This window comes from Diceros bicornis, chromosome 27, assembly GCF_020826845.1.
Source record: "Diceros bicornis minor isolate mBicDic1 chromosome 27, mDicBic1.mat.cur, whole genome shotgun sequence".
Lineage (NCBI taxonomy): Eukaryota > Metazoa > Chordata > Mammalia > Perissodactyla > Rhinocerotidae > Diceros > Diceros bicornis.
Genome location: NC_080766.1, coordinates 45,952,928 through 45,973,972, shown reverse-complemented (window position 1 = coordinate 45,973,972; position 21,045 = coordinate 45,952,928). Strand labels below are relative to the sequence as shown.

The 21,045-nt window shown below is 45.4% G+C and overlaps 1 protein-coding gene across 13 annotated transcripts in view; it reads right to left on the bottom strand.

The window, feature by feature from the left end:
- Positions 1–11,924: 11,924 nt before the first annotated feature.
- The window catches only part of DIP2A (disco interacting protein 2 homolog A), a 126,481-nt gene continuing 117,360 nt past the window's right edge, over positions 11,925–21,045 (bottom strand). For all 13 annotated transcript variants that reach the window (XM_058523340.1, XM_058523341.1, XM_058523342.1 and 10 more), the window contains 6 exons: positions 20,626–20,687; positions 19,780–19,837; positions 17,081–17,155; positions 15,304–15,478; positions 14,580–14,703; positions 11,925–13,938 (listed from right to left, as the gene is read on the bottom strand). In XM_058523340.1, coding sequence (XP_058379323.1) covers positions 13,686–13,938; positions 14,580–14,703; positions 15,304–15,478; positions 17,081–17,155; positions 19,780–19,837; positions 20,626–20,687 — 747 coding nt within the window. In that variant the 3' untranslated portion in view covers positions 11,925–13,685. The remainder of the gene's footprint in view (positions 13,939–14,579; positions 14,704–15,303; positions 15,479–17,080; positions 17,156–19,779; positions 19,838–20,625; positions 20,688–21,045) is intronic.

Here is a 21,045-nt window from a genome sequence, read left to right as displayed (position 1 = left end):
AGCAAATGCACTTCACTCAGGCCTCAAGGACAGGACAATGGGATCTCTGCATTTAAGAGAACTCTCTTGTCTCCTGTTGCCTTTCCCATGGCCTAGTTCAGCCACACAGAACTTCCTATGCCAGTCAGTTTATCAGTTTGGTCCACAAGACTGGGCCACAGTCACCCAGAGAATCTGTCCCTGACAGCAGCATTGAGTCTCAGGGCAGAGATCCTGGGGCCAAGCTGAGGGTCCCATTTGTTGGCCCTGTAGTGACAAGGGCTGTGGAAGAGCCTGGGGCCTGCTGGGGGCCCATCCTCCCCCCTCTGGACCGCCAGGACCACCCCAGCAGGGGCTGCTGTCCCTGTCCACAGGCCAGGCCACATAATCACCAGACTTTCCTGCCACCGAAAGGCGGAATGCTCATCCTGGTCTCATGATCATCGAGGAGGGGAGCAGGAACAAAGCCTCGGGCCCTCACACAGAGTCCAGCCACACCCCATCCTCACTTGCCAGCAGGCACAGGGACTGCCAGAGGGCCAGTGGATTCTTGAGCCCAGGGCCATGTTCCTTCCTTAGCCCTGGCCCTGCCAAGGGAACAGGGAGTAGTGAGGTGTGGGGTTTGGTAGGCCTGGGCTCTGCCTGCCCTCCCAGCTTCTCTGGCCCTGAAGTCAGTCCCTCGCTCTCACCCACCTTTCTAGACCTTCCCCTCCCCAGGACTGGCCGTGTCCCAAGCAGAACCTGCTCTCCGGCAGCTGCCAAGGAAAGTGAGTTTTCCCCAGTCAACTGGGGCCCCGTTATGGGTATCTCCCTTATGGGTAGTTTGTCTTCACAGCTTTGACACCCCTGTTAGCTCCATGAGCCTGTGAGCTTCTCCCTACAGCTCCCTCCTTCAGGACCCCACCCTGGTCTCCAAGGCAAGGGAGGCCCTTCAGCCTTCGCCCATCAGCCCCCAGCTGAGGCCCTGGAGAGAGTTTGGCAAGTCTTCCTGGGAAGTGATGAGAAGGCCCACATCTCTGTCCCATGAGGCTGCTGGGTTTTTTTGCTGTTGTTTTGGGGGTTTTATTTTTATTTATTTATTTATAGTTTAAATTTATCATATTTATGCAAATTCAATGAAAAACAAGTCTGTTTTGATGAATACCAAAAATTAAAATTAAAATTAGGGGCTTAGATGACAATTATCTTGTATGTGCCTCAGCAGCCAATTTATATATGCAGTTTGTTATTGGTTGCGTAGTATTGAGATTTTGTTGATCAGGGTGTTTAAATTTGCGGATTCCATCTCTCTCTGGCCCAGATACAACTTGCATTCTTGTACTTGCAGATAGATGGGAATGTCTGGGCACCAGGAGACGGATCAGGGTAAGCTTCCACTTGCCCTTCACCCCCAGCCCGAGAGAGCCCAGACAGTGCCTGGCGCCACTCCTGTGCTGACGACTGGGCTGCCTTGGGGCCCAGGGGGGCACGGACAGTGACTACGCAGTCTCTCATCCTGAAGGCAGAGAGAGGGTTCCTGTGCCTCTTTGATTATGACCCTCGTGGCCATGTCCACTAGCAATCTGGCCAGGTAAGATCCTCTCACATCGTCCCTTCACTGCGTTTGGGGAGAAAAGAACTGGCCTCTCCCTAAAGGAGTGTGAAAAATACACATCATTGAAGCAAGTTGGCAGGAGGCCAAGCAGGGAGGTTTGGGCACAGGGCTAGATGTGGAGCAGAGCCAAGACTGAGGCTGGCAACCTCAAGAACAAAGCCTGATGCCCCCAGGCTTTTCTGAAGACCCCGCAGCCCAGTATCCCTAGTTTAACATGCAGATCCCTGGAGTACCTCTCACACTGTGGAGGCCACTCCCATAATTTTCCCCTCTGTGAGGGGTTGGGTGTGGACGCTGGGGAGGGTGCTCTGGGTCCTGCAGGCCCCACAGCTCCCTGCACAGGAATCTCCATGGGGAACTTGTTAAACACCCCAGGCACCAGGCCTCCCATATCTGGGATGGGGCCCTGTCTGGCTGTAGGACTGTTTTAACAAGACCTCAGGTGATTCTCATCCTCAAGGAAGTTAGGAAACACCAGGTTAGTAAGGCAGCACTGTCCGCCTAGATGATCCTTCTAGAGGAATTGTGCCCGCCCTGCCTGTACAGCGGGCCTCTCTCTCAAGAGCAGAGTGTATGCAAGGCAGAGGGTAGGAGACGCCTCACCATCCTCAACATTTGAGGACCCCTGAGCAGGGAGACCACAGTCCTTGGCCGGGCTCACCCAGCTGGGCCCCCCTGGACTGCAGCTTCCTCGTTCAGGAAGGTTGGGTGGGGTGCGGACATGCCTAAGGTGCCCCTCATCCCCTCCTCCTGGTGGTCACACCTTGTGTGACCCCCCTAAGTCTTCCTGATCTTAGTGGGGAAAGCATCTGGTCTTTCACCATTAAGTGTGATGTTAGCTGTGGGTTTTTTGTAGATGTCCTTTATCAGGTTAAGTAACTTCCTTTTCCTAGGGTGTTGAATTTTGTCACATGCCTTTTCTACGCTTATTGAGGACGATCATGTGGTTTTGCTTTTTATTCTATTAATATGGTATATTACCTTAATTGATTCTCAGATGTTAAATCAACCCTGCATTCCTGGGATAAATCCCACTTGGTTATGGTGTATAATTCTTTTTGTATGTTGATGGATTTGGTTTGCTAGTATTCTGTTGAGGATTTTTGTGTCCATATTCATAAGAGATATTGGTCTGTAGTGTTCTGTTCTTGTAATGTCTTTGTCTGGTTTTGGTATCAGGTAATATTGGCCTCATAAAATGAGTGTTCCATCTTGTATTTTTAGGAATGGTTTGTGAAGAATTGATATTGTCTTTAGATGTCTGGTAGAATTCAGTGGTGAAGCCACCTGGGTGGGTAGTTTTTTGATTACTTGTTCAATATTTTCATTTGCTATAGGTCTATTCACATTGTCTGTTTCTTCTTGAGTCAGATTTTGTAGTTTGCGTCTTTCTAGAAATTTGTCCATTTCGTCTAAGTTATCTAATTTATTGGCATACAATTATTCATAGTATTTCTTTATAATATTTTTTATTTCTGTAAGGTTGGTAGTAATGTCTTCTCTTTCATTCTGATTCTAGTAATGTGAGTCTTCTCTTTTTTTCTTGGTTAGTCTAGCTAAAAGTTTGTTGATCTTTTCAAAGAACCAGTTTTTTGTTTCATTGATTTTCTCTATTGCTTTTCTATTATCTAGTTAATTAATTTCCTTTCACTCTTATTATTTTCTTTCTTCAGGTTTAGTTTGCTCTTCTTTTTCCAAAAGTATCTTTAGGTGGAAAGTTAGGTTATTGATTTGAGATTTTCATTCTTAATATACGCATTTACAGCTATAAATTTACCTCTAAGCACTGCTTTAGCTACATCCCATAAGTTTTTATATGTTTCATTTTCATTCATCTCAAAGTATTTTCTGATTTCCCTTTTGATTTCTTCTTTGATCCATTGGTTATTTAGGAGTGTGTTGCTCAGTTTTCACATGTTTGTCAGTTTCTCAAATTTTTTTCTGTTGATTCTTAATTTCATTCCATTGTGGTTGAAGAACATACTTTGTATTATTTTTATCTTTTAAAAATTTATTGAGGTTTCTTTTATGGCCTAGCATATGGTCTAGCCTAGAGAATGCCCTATGTACATTCTTGTACCTGCTTGTACATTGTTCTTGGGTGGAGTGTTTTACAGGTGTCTGTTAGGTCTAGTTGGTTTATAGTGTTGTTCAAGTCCTCTATTTCCTTGTTGATCTTCTGCCTAGTTATTTTATCCCTTATAGCAAGTGGCGTATTGAAGTCTCCAACTATCATCCCTTCATTTCTGTCAGTTTATGCTCCATGTGTTTTGGTGCTGTATTGTTAGGTACATATATATTAGGTCTTCCTGATGGATTGATCCTTTTATCATTATAAAGTGTTCCTCTTTATCTCTTCTGGTAACTTTTTTTTTGTTTTAAAGTCTATTTTATCTGATATTAGTATATCCACTCCAGATTTTTTGTGGTTGCTATTTGCATGAAGTATCTTTTTCTATTCTTTTATTTTCAATCTATTTGTATCTTTGAATCTAAAGCATATCTCTTGTCAATAGCATATGGTTGGCTCTTTTTTATATATGCACAGTCTGATAATCTCTGCCTTTTGTATGAATTGTTTAATCCATTCACATTTAATGTTATTGATATAGTTGGATTTACCTCTGCCATTTTACGTTTTTGAGCCATTTTTTCAGTGGTTGCTTTAGGGCTTACCATATACATCTTATCAGAATCAGCTTCAGATTTATACTAGCTTAATTCCAGTGAGATATAGAAACATTACTTCTAGATATCTATTTTATTTCCCTCCTTTGTGTGGTATTATTGTTATACATATTACATCTATTAATGTTAAAAACCCAAAAATACATTGTTGTAATTATTACTTCACCATCTGTAAAGTAGCCCAATAGCTTTGCTTCCATCCACTACTTTTGTGCTGTTATTGACAAAAATATCACACATATGTTACATTTCTATATGTATAAGACCAACATTATGTACATATTATTTTATGCAATTGCTTTTTAAATCAGTTAAGGAGCAAAAAATGTGCATTTGCATAGTCTTTTATAATTACATAATTCTCTTTACCAGTGCTCTTTGTTTTTTCATGTGAATTGAAATTACCATCTGGGGTCACTTGCTTTCAGCCTGAATGACTTTCTTTAGTATTTCCAGTAATGCAGATCAGCTGGTAACAAATTCACTCAGTTTTTGTTTATCTGGGAGTGTCTTTATTTTGCCTCCACTTTTGAAAGGTAGCTTTGCTGGATATACAATTCTTTGTTGACAGTTTTTTTCTTTTGGCTCTTTAAGTATGTTATCCCACTGTCTTCTGGCCTCCATTATTGCTTCTGAGAATTCAGCTGTCAATCTTATTGCAGTTCCTTTGTAAGTGACAAGTTGTCTCTCTCTGGCTGATTTCAAGATTTCCCCTTTGATTTTCAGTATTTTTACTATATATGTCTGTGGATCTCTTGATGTTTATCCAAAGTGGAGTTTCTTGAGCTCCCTGATGTGTAGGTTAGTGCTTTTCAATATATTGGGGGGAGTTTTCAGCCATTATTTCTTCAGGTTTTTTTCCTGCTCTTTTCTCTGTCTCTCTCCTCTGCTTCTGATACTCCCCTTACACATATGTTGTTGAGCTTAGTGGTGTCCCATATTTCTCTGAGGCTCTGTTCATTTTTCTTCATTCTTTTCTCCCTCTCTCTTCTTTGGATTGCATAATCTTTATCCATCTATCTTCAAGTTTGCTAATTCTTTCTTCTACCAATTCAGAACTACTGTTAAGCCCCTCTAGTGAATTTTTAACATCCGTTATTGTACTTTCCCAACTCCAAAAATTTCCATTTGGTCCTTTTATATATATATAAATTTGTTACATATATTACATATTTTACAGTAGATATATTATATATTTATAATTTACATTTTTAATATGTATTATGTAATAGCTATATAATAAATATATAAAATATTATGATATTTTATATTTTATTTTAATCTCTTTGTTGATATTCTCTATTTGATGTGACATTGTCATCATACCTTCCTTTACTTCTTTAATCATGGTTCCTTTTAAGTCTGTGACATATTTTAAATGGCTACTTTTAAGGCCGTTAAATCTGACATCTGGTTGTTCTCACAGGCAGTTTCTGTTGTCTTCGTTTTTCCTGATGTATGGTCATACTTTTCTGTTTCTTTACATGTTTAATAATTTTTTTTGTAAACTGGACATTTTAAATAATACATTGTAGCAACTCTGGGTTCTTGCCACTCTCTCCTCCACCCAGGGCTTGTTATTGTTGTTTTATTTGTTTAGTGACTGGCTGGATCACTTCAGTAAAGTCTGTCCCCCTCTCCCCTTCCCCGTGTTAAACTTCTGGTGGTGCTCCTCAGGGAGGTGCGGCTTTGGGTATGCCCACGGTCACCCTGGGATGACAGGGGTTTTGGCAGGGCTCTCTGGTCTCTTTCCCTGACCATACCCAGCTGTTAAGCTCCACCAACTGCCAGCTGATTGCTCTGTGGTTTTCAACAATGCTCTAGGGACATAAATTGCTCTACAGCCTAACTTGATCCAATTCAGGGTTCACTGAAGGAATAGTTCTCAAGGTCAGTGTCTGAGATTTGTTCTAACCCCAGGAGGGCTCTTCCTAGCTGTCTCTTTCCCTGGTTCTCCTGCAAAATAGCTGGCCTACAGTTTAGCCTGTACCCTCATTGAATCTATGAATCTCCTCCCCATTGCCTTTCACCAAACTTCTACTGTTTTTGAGAGTGCCCTTATGATTGAACTTCTCCATGGTCTGGTTGCAAATGAAGTCAGTTCCTTTGGGAGATGAGGAGCTATTTGTTTTATAGCTTCCTTCTCCCAGCAGGTAAAATCTCTGAGCCAGGGTTCTGGCTCAGCCAGAGTGGGAACAATGGCACACTTCTCTCTGAGTGACACCCCTACTTTAGGAGCTGAGTGCTCAGTGAAGTGAGGGGCAGTAGCCTGAAGTCTTCTCAGCTTGACTCTCCTGGCAAGGAACCACCATCTTACAAGCTGGGCAAAGGCAACTGGGGCCCCTGTATTCCCAGTGGCACTTCACCCAAGGTAGAGGCTCCATTCCATGAGTGGAGGCTGGATAGAAGAAGAGATCTCCCACCTCTCAGATGCACTCACTCAGAACTTAGCCTCCTCAATAGGTAACTGGGGGCAGGACCCTGTCTTCTTGGCTGCACCAGTTTGAAGTGGAGTTTCTGCCTGGCTCAGCTGGGAGATGGGAGGGAAGGAGCAGTATTGGTTCAAATAACAGACTCTTGCTTTTCTTACTAAACTTTCAAAAAGATGTTTCATCATCTGCTGTATGCCCTTAGGATCATTTCCAAAGGCTTTAAATGGTTGGTTTTTTAAAAAATAATTTTCACCAGTTTTACTGGCTAGCATGTCCACAGAGCTTCTCAGGCTGTCATGCCAGGAGTCAGTCTTCCTTCCCTACCTTTTAATGTAAAGTGAATGCTAAACATTGCTTGGTTTTGAACATATTCCACTCCATCAGAGCACAGCAGCCTACAGGTGGCCTGCATTCTGCTGCTCTCCATCTGGAGTCTCCTGCAGCAGCTGGGTGCTCCCACCTGGAGTCCAGCTCGCTATTGCTGCGAGTGGCGACAGGTGACCATGCATCTGCACTCCCTATTTCCCTCAGAGCTTCATCTGGCCCCTCGTGGTCCTTTTTCAATTATTGGCTTTTAAGTAGCATCTGTAATGAACATACATGATATCTGGCCTTTCAGTCACTTTGAGAGTCTGGGGAATAAGGTAGGTACACTACACTCAGTTGGCACTTGAAACTAATAATAATCTCAATTTCTCTTCTTCCACCACCCTTGGCAAACTCCACAATGATCCTTCCAAAATATTTCACGGGCTCGTGTAAAACATTTCCCTCATTAAACCTCCAACAGCAGAGCTAGATGCAGGGAGACCAGGAGGAGGATCAGGGTAAGAAAGGGAGTGAGCTCAACTGGGGTGAGGCTGCAGGGTTCCAGACCACCCACAGGAAGGAGGGAAAACAGCCCAGCCACCTGCATGGATACATTCCTCTCTAACACAAATTATGAACTAAGAAGCAAAAAAATCTAAAACCAATTGGTTTTGAAATTTTGCATTTTGTTACTTTTTAAAAGAGTTCTCCATTACTGAAACTGAACATCATACAAAAGAGGATGAATACTATACATGATGTTATAACACTGTTACTACATCCAATTTAAAGAAAAAAATGTTTCTTCCTTAAGCCATTAAAACCCAAAACTTATGTAAAATGGCCTCAGATAGAAAGAGAATGCTGCTTTCTCCTTTTGTACACAGCAAGTAAGTATGCATGATTCAATGACCATATATACTGTCAGTGAGACACAGAGGCACCAGCAGGTCTTTCTGCCCTTTCTTTAGAACAGCTTGGAAGGTCTGAAAGCAGATTCTGGCAGGAATTGAGCAAACACTGGAGGTAAGTTATTTCTCTACCAGGTACTCCTCCATAGGTTATGGGGGAGTTATGCTAATCGTCCTAGTAGAATCGCTTTGAAACAAATTAGCTATATTCATAATCTGAAATTAAGTACAAGTAACCATAGTTTGCATAAAATAATTAGAACATTTCAAAAACAATCTGAATTAAAACAAAGAGAATCAAGATACAAATGATCCACTATAAAAAGTATGGACTATATGGAGATTATGATTCTTAGTATAAAATGGCTCCTACAAATCAATAAATTAAAAAAAAACCTTGGACACAATAAGAACTGCCAAATCTGAATTGAGTGCATCAAATGAGAAATAAAAATGACCATAAACACGTGAAAACATATTCAACATGACTAGACATGACACATTTTTTTTCTTCTTCTTCCAAAGCTGTTTTTTTTAATTGCAGTAACATTGGTTTATAACATTATATACATTTCAGGTGTACATCATCATATTTTGATATCTGTGTAGACTACATCATGGTCACCACCCAAAGACTAATTACCATCCATCACCACACATGTGCCCTATTACCCTTTTCACCTTCCTCAGTCTCCCCTTCCCATCTAGGGAACCACCTATCTAATCTCTGTATCCATGTGTGTGTGTGTTTGTTGTTGTTGTTGTTTTTATCTTCCACATACGAGTGAAATCATATGGTATTTGACTTTCTCTATCTGACTTATTCCACTTAGCATAATACCCTCAAGGTCATCCATGTTGTCGCAAACAGCAAGATTTCATCTTTTTCTGTGGCTGAGTAGTATTCCATTGTGCATATATACCACATCTTCTTTATCCATTCATCCATTGATGGGCACTTGGGTGGTCTCCAAGTCTTGGCTATTGTGAATAATGCTGCAGTGAACATAGGAGTGCAAATACCTTTATGACTTAGTGTTTTTGTGTTCTTTGGATAAATACCCGGAAGTGGAATGGCTGGATCATGTGGTAAGTCTATTTTTAATTTTTTGAGGAAGCTCCATACCATTTTCCATAGTGGCTGCACCAGTTTACATTCCCACCAGCAGTGTATGAGGGTTCCCTTTTCTCCACCTCATCTATAACACTTGTTATTTCTTGTCTTGTTAATTATAGCTATTCTGATGAGCATGAGGTGGTATCTCATTGTAGTTTTGACCTGCCTTTCCCTAATAATCAATGATGTCGAACATCTTTTCATGTGCCTGTTGGCCATCTGTATATCTTCTTTGGAAAAAGTCTGTTCAGATCCTTTGCACATTTTTTAATTGGGTTATTTTTTTGTTGAGTTGTATGAGTTCTTTATATACTTTAGATATTAACTCCTTATCAGATGTATGATTTGCAAATATCTTCTCCCAATTGTTAGGTTGTTTCTTTGTTTTGTTGATGGTTTCCTTTGCTGTGCAGAAGCTTTTTAGTTTGATGTAGTCCCATTTGTTTTTTGTTTTTTCTTTTTTTTTGTTTCTCTTGCCTGATGAGACATGGTATTCGAAAAGATACTGCCTATGTTTTCTTCTAGGAGTTTTATGGTTTCAGGTCTTACATTCAAGTCTTTAAGCCATTTTGAGTTAATTTTTCTGTATGGTGTAAGAAAATTGTCTACTTTCATTTTTTTACATGTGGCTGTCCAGTTTTCCCAACACTATTTACTGAAAAGACTTTCCTTTCTCCATTGTATGTTCTTGGCTTGCTTGTCGAAAATTAGCTGTCCACAGATGTGTGGGTTTATTTCTGGGCTCTTGATGCTGTTCCACTGATCTGTGTGTCTGTTTTTGTGCCAGTACCATGCTGTTTTGATTTCTGTAGCTTTGTAGTGTATTTTGAAGTCAGGGATTGTGATGCCACCAGCTTTGTTCTTTTTTCTCAGGATTGCTTTAGCTATTCAGGGTCTTTTGTTGTTTCATATAAATTTTAGGATTCTTTGTTCTATTTCCACGAAGAATGTCATTGGGACTTTGGTGGGGATTGCATTGAATCTGTAGATTGCTTTAGGAAGTATGGACATTTTAACTATGTTAATTCTTCCAATCCATGAGCACAGAATATCTTTCCATTTCTTTGTGTCTTCTTCAATTTCTTTCAACAATGTTTTATAGTTTTCCATGTATAGGTCTTTCACCTCTTTGGTTAAATTTATTCCTAGGTATTTTATTCTTTTTGTTGTGATTGTAAATGAGACTGTATTCTTTCTGCTAGTTTGTTGTTAGTGTATAAAAACATAACTTATTTTTCTATTTTGATTTTGTACCCTGCAACTTTTCTGTATTCATTTACTATTTCTATTAGTTTTTTGGTGGATTCCTTAGAGTTTTCTATATATAAAATCATGCCATCTGCAAATAGTGACAATTTTACTTCTTCCTTTCCAATTTGGATCCCTTTTATTTCTTTTTTTTGCCTCATTGCTCTGGCTAGGACTTCCAACACTATATTAAATAGGAGTGGTGAGAGTGGGCATCCTTGTCTTGTTCCTGTTCTTAAAGGAATAGCTTTCAGTTTTTCACCATTAGAATATGATGTTAGCTGTGTGTTTGTCATGTGTGGCCTTTATTTATGTTGAGATACTTTCCTTCCATACCCATTTTATTCCATTTTTATCATAAATGGATGGTCTATCTTGTCAAATGCTTTCTCTGCATGTTGAGATGATCATGTCATTTTTATTCTTCATTCTGTTAATGTGGTGTAGTATGTTGATTGATTTGCAGATGTTGAACCATCCTTGCATCCCTGGAATAAATCCCACTTGATCACAGTATATGATCTTTTTAATGTATTGTCGTATTTGATTTTCTAGTATTTTGTTGAGGATTTTTGAATCTATGTTCATCAGTGATATTGCACAGCATCAGTAATTTATTTTGTGTTGTCCTTGTCTGGTTTGGTATCAGGGTAATGTTGGCCTTGTAGAATAAGTTGGGAAGCATCCTGTCCTGTTCCACTTTTTGGAAGAGTTTGAGAAGTATAGGTAATGTCTTCTTTGAATGTTTGGTAGAATTCACTGGGGAGGCCATCTGGCCCTGGACTTGTGTTTTTTGGAAGGTTTTTGATTACTGTCTCGATCTCCTTACTAGTGATCAGTCTACTCAAATTGTCTATTTCTTCTTGATTCAGTTTTGGAAGGTTGTATGATTCTAAGAATTTATCCATTTCTTCTAGATTATCCAATTTGTTGGCATAGACCTTTTTGTAGTATTCTCTCATAATCCTTTGTATTTCTATGGTGACATGACACTTACTTGACTATCAAATTGGCAAGGATTTATTTTAATCTTGAGCAAAAGTCCATTGCCAGCCCTATCAGGCTGCTAGAAAGAGGAGACTCCCGCACTGCCCTTCTGGAGGGCAGTGCACACCCAAAGCTTCAAACCTGGCATGAACTCTGACCCATTCACTCCACCTGTAGGAACTGAGCCTGAGGCAATGATTGTAATCGCACAAGTGAGCACACACATCCAGGAGGAGGTCCGCTGCAGCACTGTTGAAACAACGTTGACGTACAGCAAGAGTGAAAGCTACCGTTGTCACGGCACACCTGTATGACACAGTTGTTGAGACATGTAGAAGAATATTTGTTATAGATTAAAAAGTCTGTAATTTATTAAGTACAAAAGCTGATTATAAAAGTATATGATCTAATTTTGCAAAAATCTTAAAAAGGAAAAAATAAATTCCTGAAAGGATTTATGTCACATACTAATGCTGCTATTACTCAAAGGTAGGATTATAGGAGCTTTTTATTTTCTTTTTTATAATTTAATGTACTTTGTAGATTTATGCTGTAAGCATAAATGCTTTTATATTCAGAAAAAGGAATGCATAATAAAATACATCCTATTTGGGGTAACTTTAAAAACCTTTTCACACATTTCAAAATGCAGAATTACAAATAGTCAATAACTTTTATTAACATAATGATATAAAACAATTTTAGTGTGATATACAGAATTCCCAGAGAGTAACTTTAAAATATTTTAATGCACTTCTTAAAATCTTAATTTACAAGACACCTTGTCTTACTGCCACTGACCTTTCAATACAAAGATTTTACAATATTTATTTGCTATAAAACTACAATATTAAGATTAGGGTTAGGTAGTTCTTTCCCCTGCTGGTCATTCTATTATAAGGAATGTCCATTAGTCCACTGCTGGAACTTCTGTATGTCAAACAATAAATTACACAGACTATGTACATAATTACAGTAGGATTATTAGAATTCCAGTATGTTGTAACACACCACACCACAGTCCATCACCACAGGCCAACAGAGCTACTATGCATGTGCTATTTGTAGCCAAATAAGAGTAAGATGTGAGAGTCGGCCCAGTTAGCCAGACCCATTTGGTGGAGAATTTAAAATGGTGGAGAATTAACAGCTTTGTTAGGCACTGATCCAGGCTAATTCCCGAAAAACCTGGTTGTTTCTATGAAGCATGCATGATTCATAAACTTTCCACCCTCAATCCCACCAAAACCCAACAACTTCATAACACACTCTTTATTAGCTATATAAAAATAATCTATGTCTTAGATTTGAGCTTCACTTCAAATTCTTAGAAGTATCTAAAGGATTTTACATTCTCTTCTTTGATTTAGGTTTACCATATTAGATGACCAGGTTTAGTCAAGTTTGAATAAAATAATTGAATATGGTTTGGCCAAATTTTATAAGCACACAACTCAAAATGTGAAAGCCGTCGTGGGGCAAGGCTCTCCCCACGGCTCCTCGACTGCACCACAGGTGCTCAGCAAACAGCACTGAGGACGTGAAACCTCAGATGCTGCCACCAATGCTTCCAAATCCACTGACTTGGAATAAAAATAATTCAGTACATTTCCATGTATTGAAAAGAATTTATATTGTGGTGTTATAAAAACAAGCACTTCAACTGAACAGCATAAAGTTACAAACCTAGGAAAGAGGTTTAAAACTAAATGCTGGTTTATCTTTCTAAAACAGAGCATCTAACTTGACAGCCCCAATGGCACTTACTGAGTATTACTGACAACATAGGAAGACAGTGGGGCACGCCTGTTTCAATAAAAGAACTGACAGAGAGGAAGCGCCTGGTGTGGGGTCTGAGCAGGAAAGGCAGGCTGGGACGCGCCCCTTTCCACCCGCTATTCTGGGCCCTGCTCCTTCCTGTGAAACGGAAGTGAAGCAGCTGTACTGGGGCCTCACGTTCCTTCTGGGGTAAATTCTATATGTGAACTTGTCATTTGAAGTGGGAATAAATAATTGAATTTTTAAAATCAAGAACTATATTTTTAGCCAAAAAAGTGCTAACTCGCAATACGGCAGAGAGCAACTATGTGCCTGCAATTCCTTGTGATGCCCGTGCCAGGCCTTCCTTTTCCCAGTCACCCCACCTGTAAAACACTGACATTTGTTTTTTTATAAATGTCCTTGAAGATTAAAAGCTTTCTTCAAATAATTCAAGAAGTGTTTCTAAAATGAGATTTGGACAACCTTGAGATGGATCTGGAAAAGCAGAGGACGGGGCACAGTGCTCTGTGAGACTGGAGTCCTCTCTCCCAGTGGCGCAGACCTGCAGTGTTTTCACACGTTCCGGCACCCTCAGTGGGTTCCAGCGCTGGGAAGCCTGGATCACGGCCATCTCGGGACAGGGGGCTGGTGAACTGTGCTCACATGTTGTAGGCCACGTAGATGGGGTCCAGCTGGTCGGCCAGGAAGCCATCACGCAGATGCATGCGCTGCTTCTCGCCCCGAGAGTTGATGGGGATCACACCTGGGTCCACGATGACCACCACGCCCACGACCAGGTGATGTTCCTCCAGCACCACATTCGTCACCAGGGCCACCAGGTCCAGTGCGTCCTGCTCCAGCCCGTCCAGCTCCACCACCACCACCAGCAGGTTGGTCCAGGTGAACACAGCGCTGCAGGGAGCAGACAGATGGTGTCACATAGGGATGGGCACAGGCTTCTGGGGCCACTGGACATGTGAGACACGGTGCCAAATAGAGAATAATGAGAAAACCCAAGTAATTCATTGACTTCACACTATTGCTTAACATCAGTTACAATTTAAAGGTCAGGCTAAACGTGTCTTAGAGGAATATCTATTCTAATTAAACTTCCTGCTAAGAACCAAGAGTATTATTTTATGTTGCACGCTGTACCTGTGTCAATGCAAGCTCCCCACAAAGTAAAGAAATTATGAGTCACAACCATTTAAACTAGAAAATTCATATTAAAAGCAGAAACACTTCAGGTAACTGCGGAGATCTCACGTGTTGCCTGTGCATTCAGGGACGGACTCTTAGTTGAAAATTGATTAGGAAAACAGGAAAAACCAAGCAAAACCCCAAGCAAAGGGCAGCAAGGAGTGTCTGGCGTGTTTCTCAGAGTGTATCTGGAGGGATAAGAACCTGCGAGAGGGAGCAGGCAGCTTCAGGCACGTCCCTGGTGGAGAGGGTCTGCCAGGACCAAGGAGACCGGGAAGAAGCCCACCATTCCTGGCTCTGCCCCAGAGAGGATGGGCGGACAGGGTGGGACTCGCCCTCCTCTGGGCTCTTACCACTCGGCAATGCTCCTGTGTGCTCGGATCACGGAGGTCTCGATGTCGATGGGATGGTACCGCATGCCCCTCAGTTCGAGCGTTTCATCCAGAGACCCCACAACATACAGTGCGTCGTGTCGCTCTGTGAATGGCACAGTTCACACACCTCAGAAAGGCACACGGTGAAATCCGGGCGCCCTCTGCATGTCTGTGTCAGCCCTGAGTCAGCATTCTCCAGGACAGGCCGCTGGCTACTCAATGCCATGTGATAACCGAGCCCCCTGCCAGGTGAGATGTGCAGCTGGCCCTGACGCACTGTCCAACACTTGATTCTGTGATTACATCTCTGTAGCCAGTAACCACCTCAGAAAAGTTGTGTCGATGTCTGAATATATATTTAAAAATAATTTGTACTATCTCTGGAAACCAAACAACTTCTAAGGGGCTACTAAAAGTTCTGACTTTGGCCAGCCTGCTGTGGCCCAAGGGACTCTGCAACTTTGAGTAGTCATGCGTGGGGAGGGCACCACACACAGCTGGCGAGATGTGCTGGTGGCTCTGGGGAGGACCTGATGGCCTCATCGCTAACCCCTACATCCTCAGCAGAGGCCAAGGACCAAGGACAGTGATGGACAGCCACAGGGGAAAACAGTCATTGTCAGAGAAAAGCACTATCAGAGCATGTCCTTGACCCCATATCTAAAGACACGGGCTCATGCAAGGGGTTCACCTAACCCCTCACCTCCACTGGCATCCGTGAGCTCTGTTCTTCTGAGGAAGCCGAGGTAGCCAGTCCTTGCCCAAACAGTCTGAGTGTCTCCAAAACTCAGCCGGGCACTGAAGTGGTCGGCGTGAAGCGACTCCTCCCCGTAGACTGTATAGTACCCGGTGGCGTTGTGGGGACTGCTCACCCAGATCTGGTGGGGCCCAGAGGACAAGAATGTTGGCGCGTCACAAACGCTGAACACAGACTCTGCCAGGAGACATCTGCTAGCCAAGAGTGCTTAAGAAAAACCGAGCAAAGGCAGGGGCAAGCGGTTGTTTTCAGGGTGTCTTATCTTGTGAACTAAGTCAAAACTGCGGGCAGGGAAAGCAAACGAATAACTTTCCTCTCCTTTCAATGAATCTTTCCTCCCCTTTGGCCAGGAATGACGTCTGTGGGACTCCGCGATGTGGATGGGCTCACAGAGATACCTTGCCGTTCCTCACATCAAACTACTGTTCACAATAAGAAAGGACTGGGAGCAATCTGCACTTCCAACAGGGCAAGTGAAATGAGCGAGGGCTCAGAGTGGAGGATGACTGCCACTAGACTCGCCCGGCAGATGTGCGTAAGTTTACATACATCCACACATCCTCGTCGGCCACACGCGTGCTAACAGTACCCAGAGTGTCATGGGCCCCCTGGGACGTCCTTCTAAACACGGGTCCCGTCCAGCACCCACAGCCGATTCCCGAGACTGAGTGCCTGGCTCCTAGACATCCCCACAAGGTAGCATCCAAAAGAGGAGACGGGGCAGCCCACAGGGGATTCTGCCACGAGGTGTGTTTTCAGCCTGGCAAAGACCCCCCGTGCCCATCTCGGGGGCACACTGTTGCCCTAACAGGCCTGGGTCCAGCTGGCCAGGAACGGGATGGCTGAGGGGGAGGCCCCACACCGACCACACCCACCCTGGGACTGGACATCTTCCCCTTAGGATGTGGAGTGGCCAGAGAGGCCCCCAGGCTCATGGACATCATCATCCCCCTCTGACAGAGACTGGGCAGCATCTGTGTGAATACCCCTCAGCACCACCTGCTGGGACCCCGGAAGCTGTCTGCAGCAGAGACCACAATGGTCCTTATGCCCACCTGGTGCTAGGACACTGGTTCCACAGCACATCCCCAGAGCTTGGAACTGGAAGCATGAGACCATTCCCGTAACAGACCAACCTGGGCACTTAGGCCTCGACTTGCACTCTACCTGCCATTCTGGTCTCCAGGTGAGAGGTCCTACCTGCCTCAAGTTACTCTAGACACATGTGCATAAATGCAAGTACATCAACACAACGATTCCTGCACACCCTGTGTCCTGGAAGGACAGGGACTCCTCTAACCTGTGTCCTCAGGATGCAGAGGACCCCTCCCTCCCAGCCTCAGTGTCTGCCCCATGCTAGCCCCTCCCTTGGGGCTGCCATTCCTGGCTTGGTGCAGGAACTGCTTTTTAAGGGGCAGCTGCTTTGTCTGCTGCTGCTGGTTCCTGGGTGGCTCCTTTCTCCCAGTGCCTACAAAACTCGAGGTTTCCCTTTGCTGCTGGGGGAATTCTTGCGGGGGCTCATCCTCGGGATCCCAAAATCCTACCCAAGGACTGAGTCTGGGAGAAAGAACGTGCTTTGGGAGGAAGCACTGAACAGCTTGTGACAGATTCCCAAAAGCACGTGTGACCCTAAAGAGTCCAGAATTCCTGAATCTGGGGCAGAAAGGGGTGTGAGAGGCTCCAGAGCACATGTCCCCCTGGGGCCAAAGCCCCCCAGCCTTACCTCTCCCAGGTGTGAGTCTCCAAGGGGCCCTTTGGTCTCGGTGTGCGCGATGATGACCTTCACCCCAGGGAGGATCTGGAAGGAGAACGACGCCACGTGTCAAAGACAATACGGACTCCTGATTCAACTGCATTAAAAGTAATGTCCTCAGAAGCTGGTCCAAACGACATGACGTGCACATGTGAGTGATCAGGAGATTTAGAAGCCAACCTAAATTTAACTTTGAATTTTAACCGAAATAAGAGACTTTAATAGACAAAATTAAATTGTGAAGCTCAGCAAAATTACCCGAGTTCCTAAGAACAGACCCTATTTTGAGGTCAAGAAGGGCAGAAAGGGTCTACATAAGCATGTGCTCTCCCTGGGGCCTTTCACCAAGGCCACACGAAGAGACCATGATGCTCATGGGGGCACACAAGTGCAGAGGGCCACCCAGGCACTACAGCTTGGCTGCGCCGAAGCCCAGCCCTGCAAGGGCTTTGTCCGTGGGCTCCGTGGAGCCTCCTAGTTCTGGACCTGGAACGTAAGTGTGAAGAAGCCCTTCCTGTCCTATGACTCGGAGTCAGTCCAATTGCTGACTCACGACAAATGGAGGCAACGGCTCTTATCCAGGAACCATGGAGAACGTTCCAGGGGAGAGTGTCTTGGGGAAGGACCCCCACGCCTGGTCCAGGGGGCCCTCACTGGGCTCAGGTCAGACCATCTGGCTGTCTGGGCCTGCACACCTGTTCTGTGTCCTCAGTTTCCCCATGTATAAAATGGGAGGTGACAGTGGGGACCCCCACGCAGGTGGGAGGAAGGGACGAGGGGTCACAGCAAGGTGTGAGTGCAGGCTGTCGCCCACAGTCAGCACCAGGCCCTCCTCTCCTCCCGCTGTCGCCACACCCCCGCCACGCTGCCTGGTGGGACCGTCCTGAGCTGCAGGACACTGGTGGAGCCTCCGACTTCTCCCTGTGTGGCCCACCTGAACCCTGCAGCCAGAGCACTCTTTCCAGAACACACATCCGTCAGGCCCAAGTTACTGTAACAAAATATGAGAAGGAAGAAAGGGAAGAAAAGCCCAAGAAAAACGGGGTGATTAGAACAGTCCTGGTGCAGCCACACGTGACAGGAGATGAAAAGGCACTAAAAAGAACTGTTTGCCCTTACTGATCAGGGAAAACATGCTAAGTTTACAAAAAGGATGATGCAGAAACGGCGTGCTGGGTACGCACTCCAGTGTATGCGTGAGATTCAGCGCCCAGAAAAGGATGGGAGGGAGCCAGCAGCCTCAGTGCCCCACGGGCATCTCTCAGCCGCTCTACTGGAGCAAGGCGACACAAGGCACACAGGAGGTGTCCTCCCATGCCCTGCACTGCAGGTGACTTCATTCATTTGCTCACTCATTCACTCACTCATTCACCCATTCGCTCACTCACTCATTCGCTCGCTCGCTCATTCATTCATTCTTCCTTCTCTCCCCCCGCTCAGCTCCAGCCACAGTGGCCACCCTGCGGCCCACGCTCCCAACACCAGGACCTTTGCACCAGCCGCCCCAGATATCTGCAGCTGCTCCTCCTCAGGGGACTGACCCTGGCCACCCTGTGCAGGCACACGGCTCCCGCATGCCCGCTCCTCACTCATTCCCAGCACGTCCACCACAGCCTTGTCCTGTTGCTGTCCCCACTGCCCTGTCCCACTCCGGGCACCTCCCTGCCTCCCTAAAGGCAGCTGTGGCTTGGGAGTGTGTGAGCAGAGTTGGGGTGGCCCTTGCGGGCGGCATGGGCTGCACCAAGCTCCATTTCTTGCCTCTGGGATTGTGCAGGCACAGAGACGCATGGACCTCTGCCTGCACCCTCAAGCCACCAGGGACACGCAGCAGGAGCCGTGCGAGGCCCTGAGATTGGGGGCTATGTATTCCTGGCCATGATGGGCACACGGCCCTGCCCGCTATCCTGCTGTCTCCTGGCACCCAGCTGAGGCACACGGCCGCTGCTCAGTCACACCACCCAGGCTGCCCCCTTCACCACAGTGCCAGATCGGGCCGTGTGAGTTCTCCTCCTTCCTTCCAACCTTCCCCAGTTCTGAGGACGCCTGGTCTCCTGGGTCTACATCTGCTGCCCACCACCTCCCACCCCGGTCATGGCAGCTCAGTTTTTACCTGGGCCCCACCCCTCTTCAAACCCCATGTGGGCTCCCAGGGCCTCAGCACGCCTGGACCAGCTTTAATGGTAAATGGCCAACGCAGGGTCTAGGACTTCACCTGCTGCCCAAGACTCCGGTGGGGACCACTTCCTGGCTGTCACCTGGGCCAGGGGCTGAGTTCTTCCAGGCCCCAGTCCAGGGCCAGGGCTGCCACATGCTCCAAATGTGTACCTATGCCGGCCCTCGCTCCAGGACCACAGTGATGGCATCGGACCCTGACTTGAGGGGCCCTACAGCCTCAAGCCCCAGCAGTGGGAGTTGCTTCCGGGTTACTGCACCCGAAGTCCTCCCTTTCTCGGTTTTGAGCTCAGATGTGTATTTAAGGACTCAGCCTAAGACCTGTGTGGGTTTGTAGTGAGGAGCAGAGGAGGCTTGCTGCACCAGCCCTGCCCAGCCCCGACCACAGTCGATCTGTGTTCATCAGGAGACCCGCAGCTCCCAGCACCTTCCAGAACTGACGTACGACAGAAAGAACTCGGACACGGGGCAGAGGCATAAGTTGAATCTTCCACTACCTTTCCAGACTCCGTCAATGGCAGACTGTGCGGAGAGCCCCGTTCTACCAAACGTACCCTAAAAATTAACAAGGAAAAAATTTCAGAATAAAACTTACTACACAGATAACAATCTCTAAGACAGCAACTCAAAGGTAATCAAAAATTGACTACCACTGTGACAGTCAGTCTGTTGACAACAGCCAAGCTTTTAGGCTTTTGATCATTATCTTGCTGTGACCTTGGAGTAGTGACCTCAGGTGTTACAGGAGACTTGCCTTCTACCTGCTCCGTGTGCCGGCACTACCTGCCCAGCTCACCTGGCAATGCTCAGGGCAGGAGTCTGTTCCAAGTCTCTTTGGAGCCCTCCCCACCAGCTGGTCCCAGCCCCCAGTAAGCTCCACCCGGGTTTACCTCAAGCTGCAGCGTGGACACCTTTGAGGATCCAGAACCAGGATCGGAACTTCAAAGCTGGGAGGGACTCAGACTGGCAGGCACACACTGTGGCCCCCAGCACGAGTTTACTGATGTAAAAACTATATCTTGCCTTAAAATAGTATCATGTAAAAGAGTCCTTGCCATTAGTTGGTTTACTTGTCTTCTACCCCATAAAAAGCTAAATGTCAACCTTTCGGTCACTCTTGTGTCCTTCCTGGTCATGGAATGACAGATAAAGGGACACGGACTGAGCCTCAAGGACACAGGGATGCAGAGAAGGAAGCCCAGGCTCCCCCCAGTGAAGCACGTCCGAGCAGAGCCCACAGCTGCTGACTCAGCCAGCCGTCTGCTAACATCTGGTGCCCGGTGGTCCAGTCAGGGCAGACCCAGCCTGCAGAACTTCACCAGTGGGTGTGGACAGGCCGTTACCTGTCGTGGCGCAGCGCTCTCATGTCCACGTAGACAGTTGTGGGGTCCGGGCCGGCTGTGCCCTGGAAGGAGAGCAGCAGAGGAACTTCCGTTCAGGATTCTCAGGCTCATCTCGCTTTCAGGAGCGTATCTGCGTCTACACAGGCACAGCTGCGTGACAGCTCCTGCCAGCGGGGATGCCTGGGAAGGGAGCAGCTCTGCTCCCAGCAGGGAGTCTGCCCAGGGGCCCTGATGCCTTCCATTCACACACCTACATGGCTTGACAACAACGAGTGAAACATCCAATAACACTGAATAAAAACGTCAAATCCTACAACTTTACATTTCAGTTCTAACAGATTTCTATTCTCTATGCTATGGTGAAAACACCACTACGGGTTTTGCGGGGCGTCTCCATCAAGCCGTCGGCTTGGGCCTGGC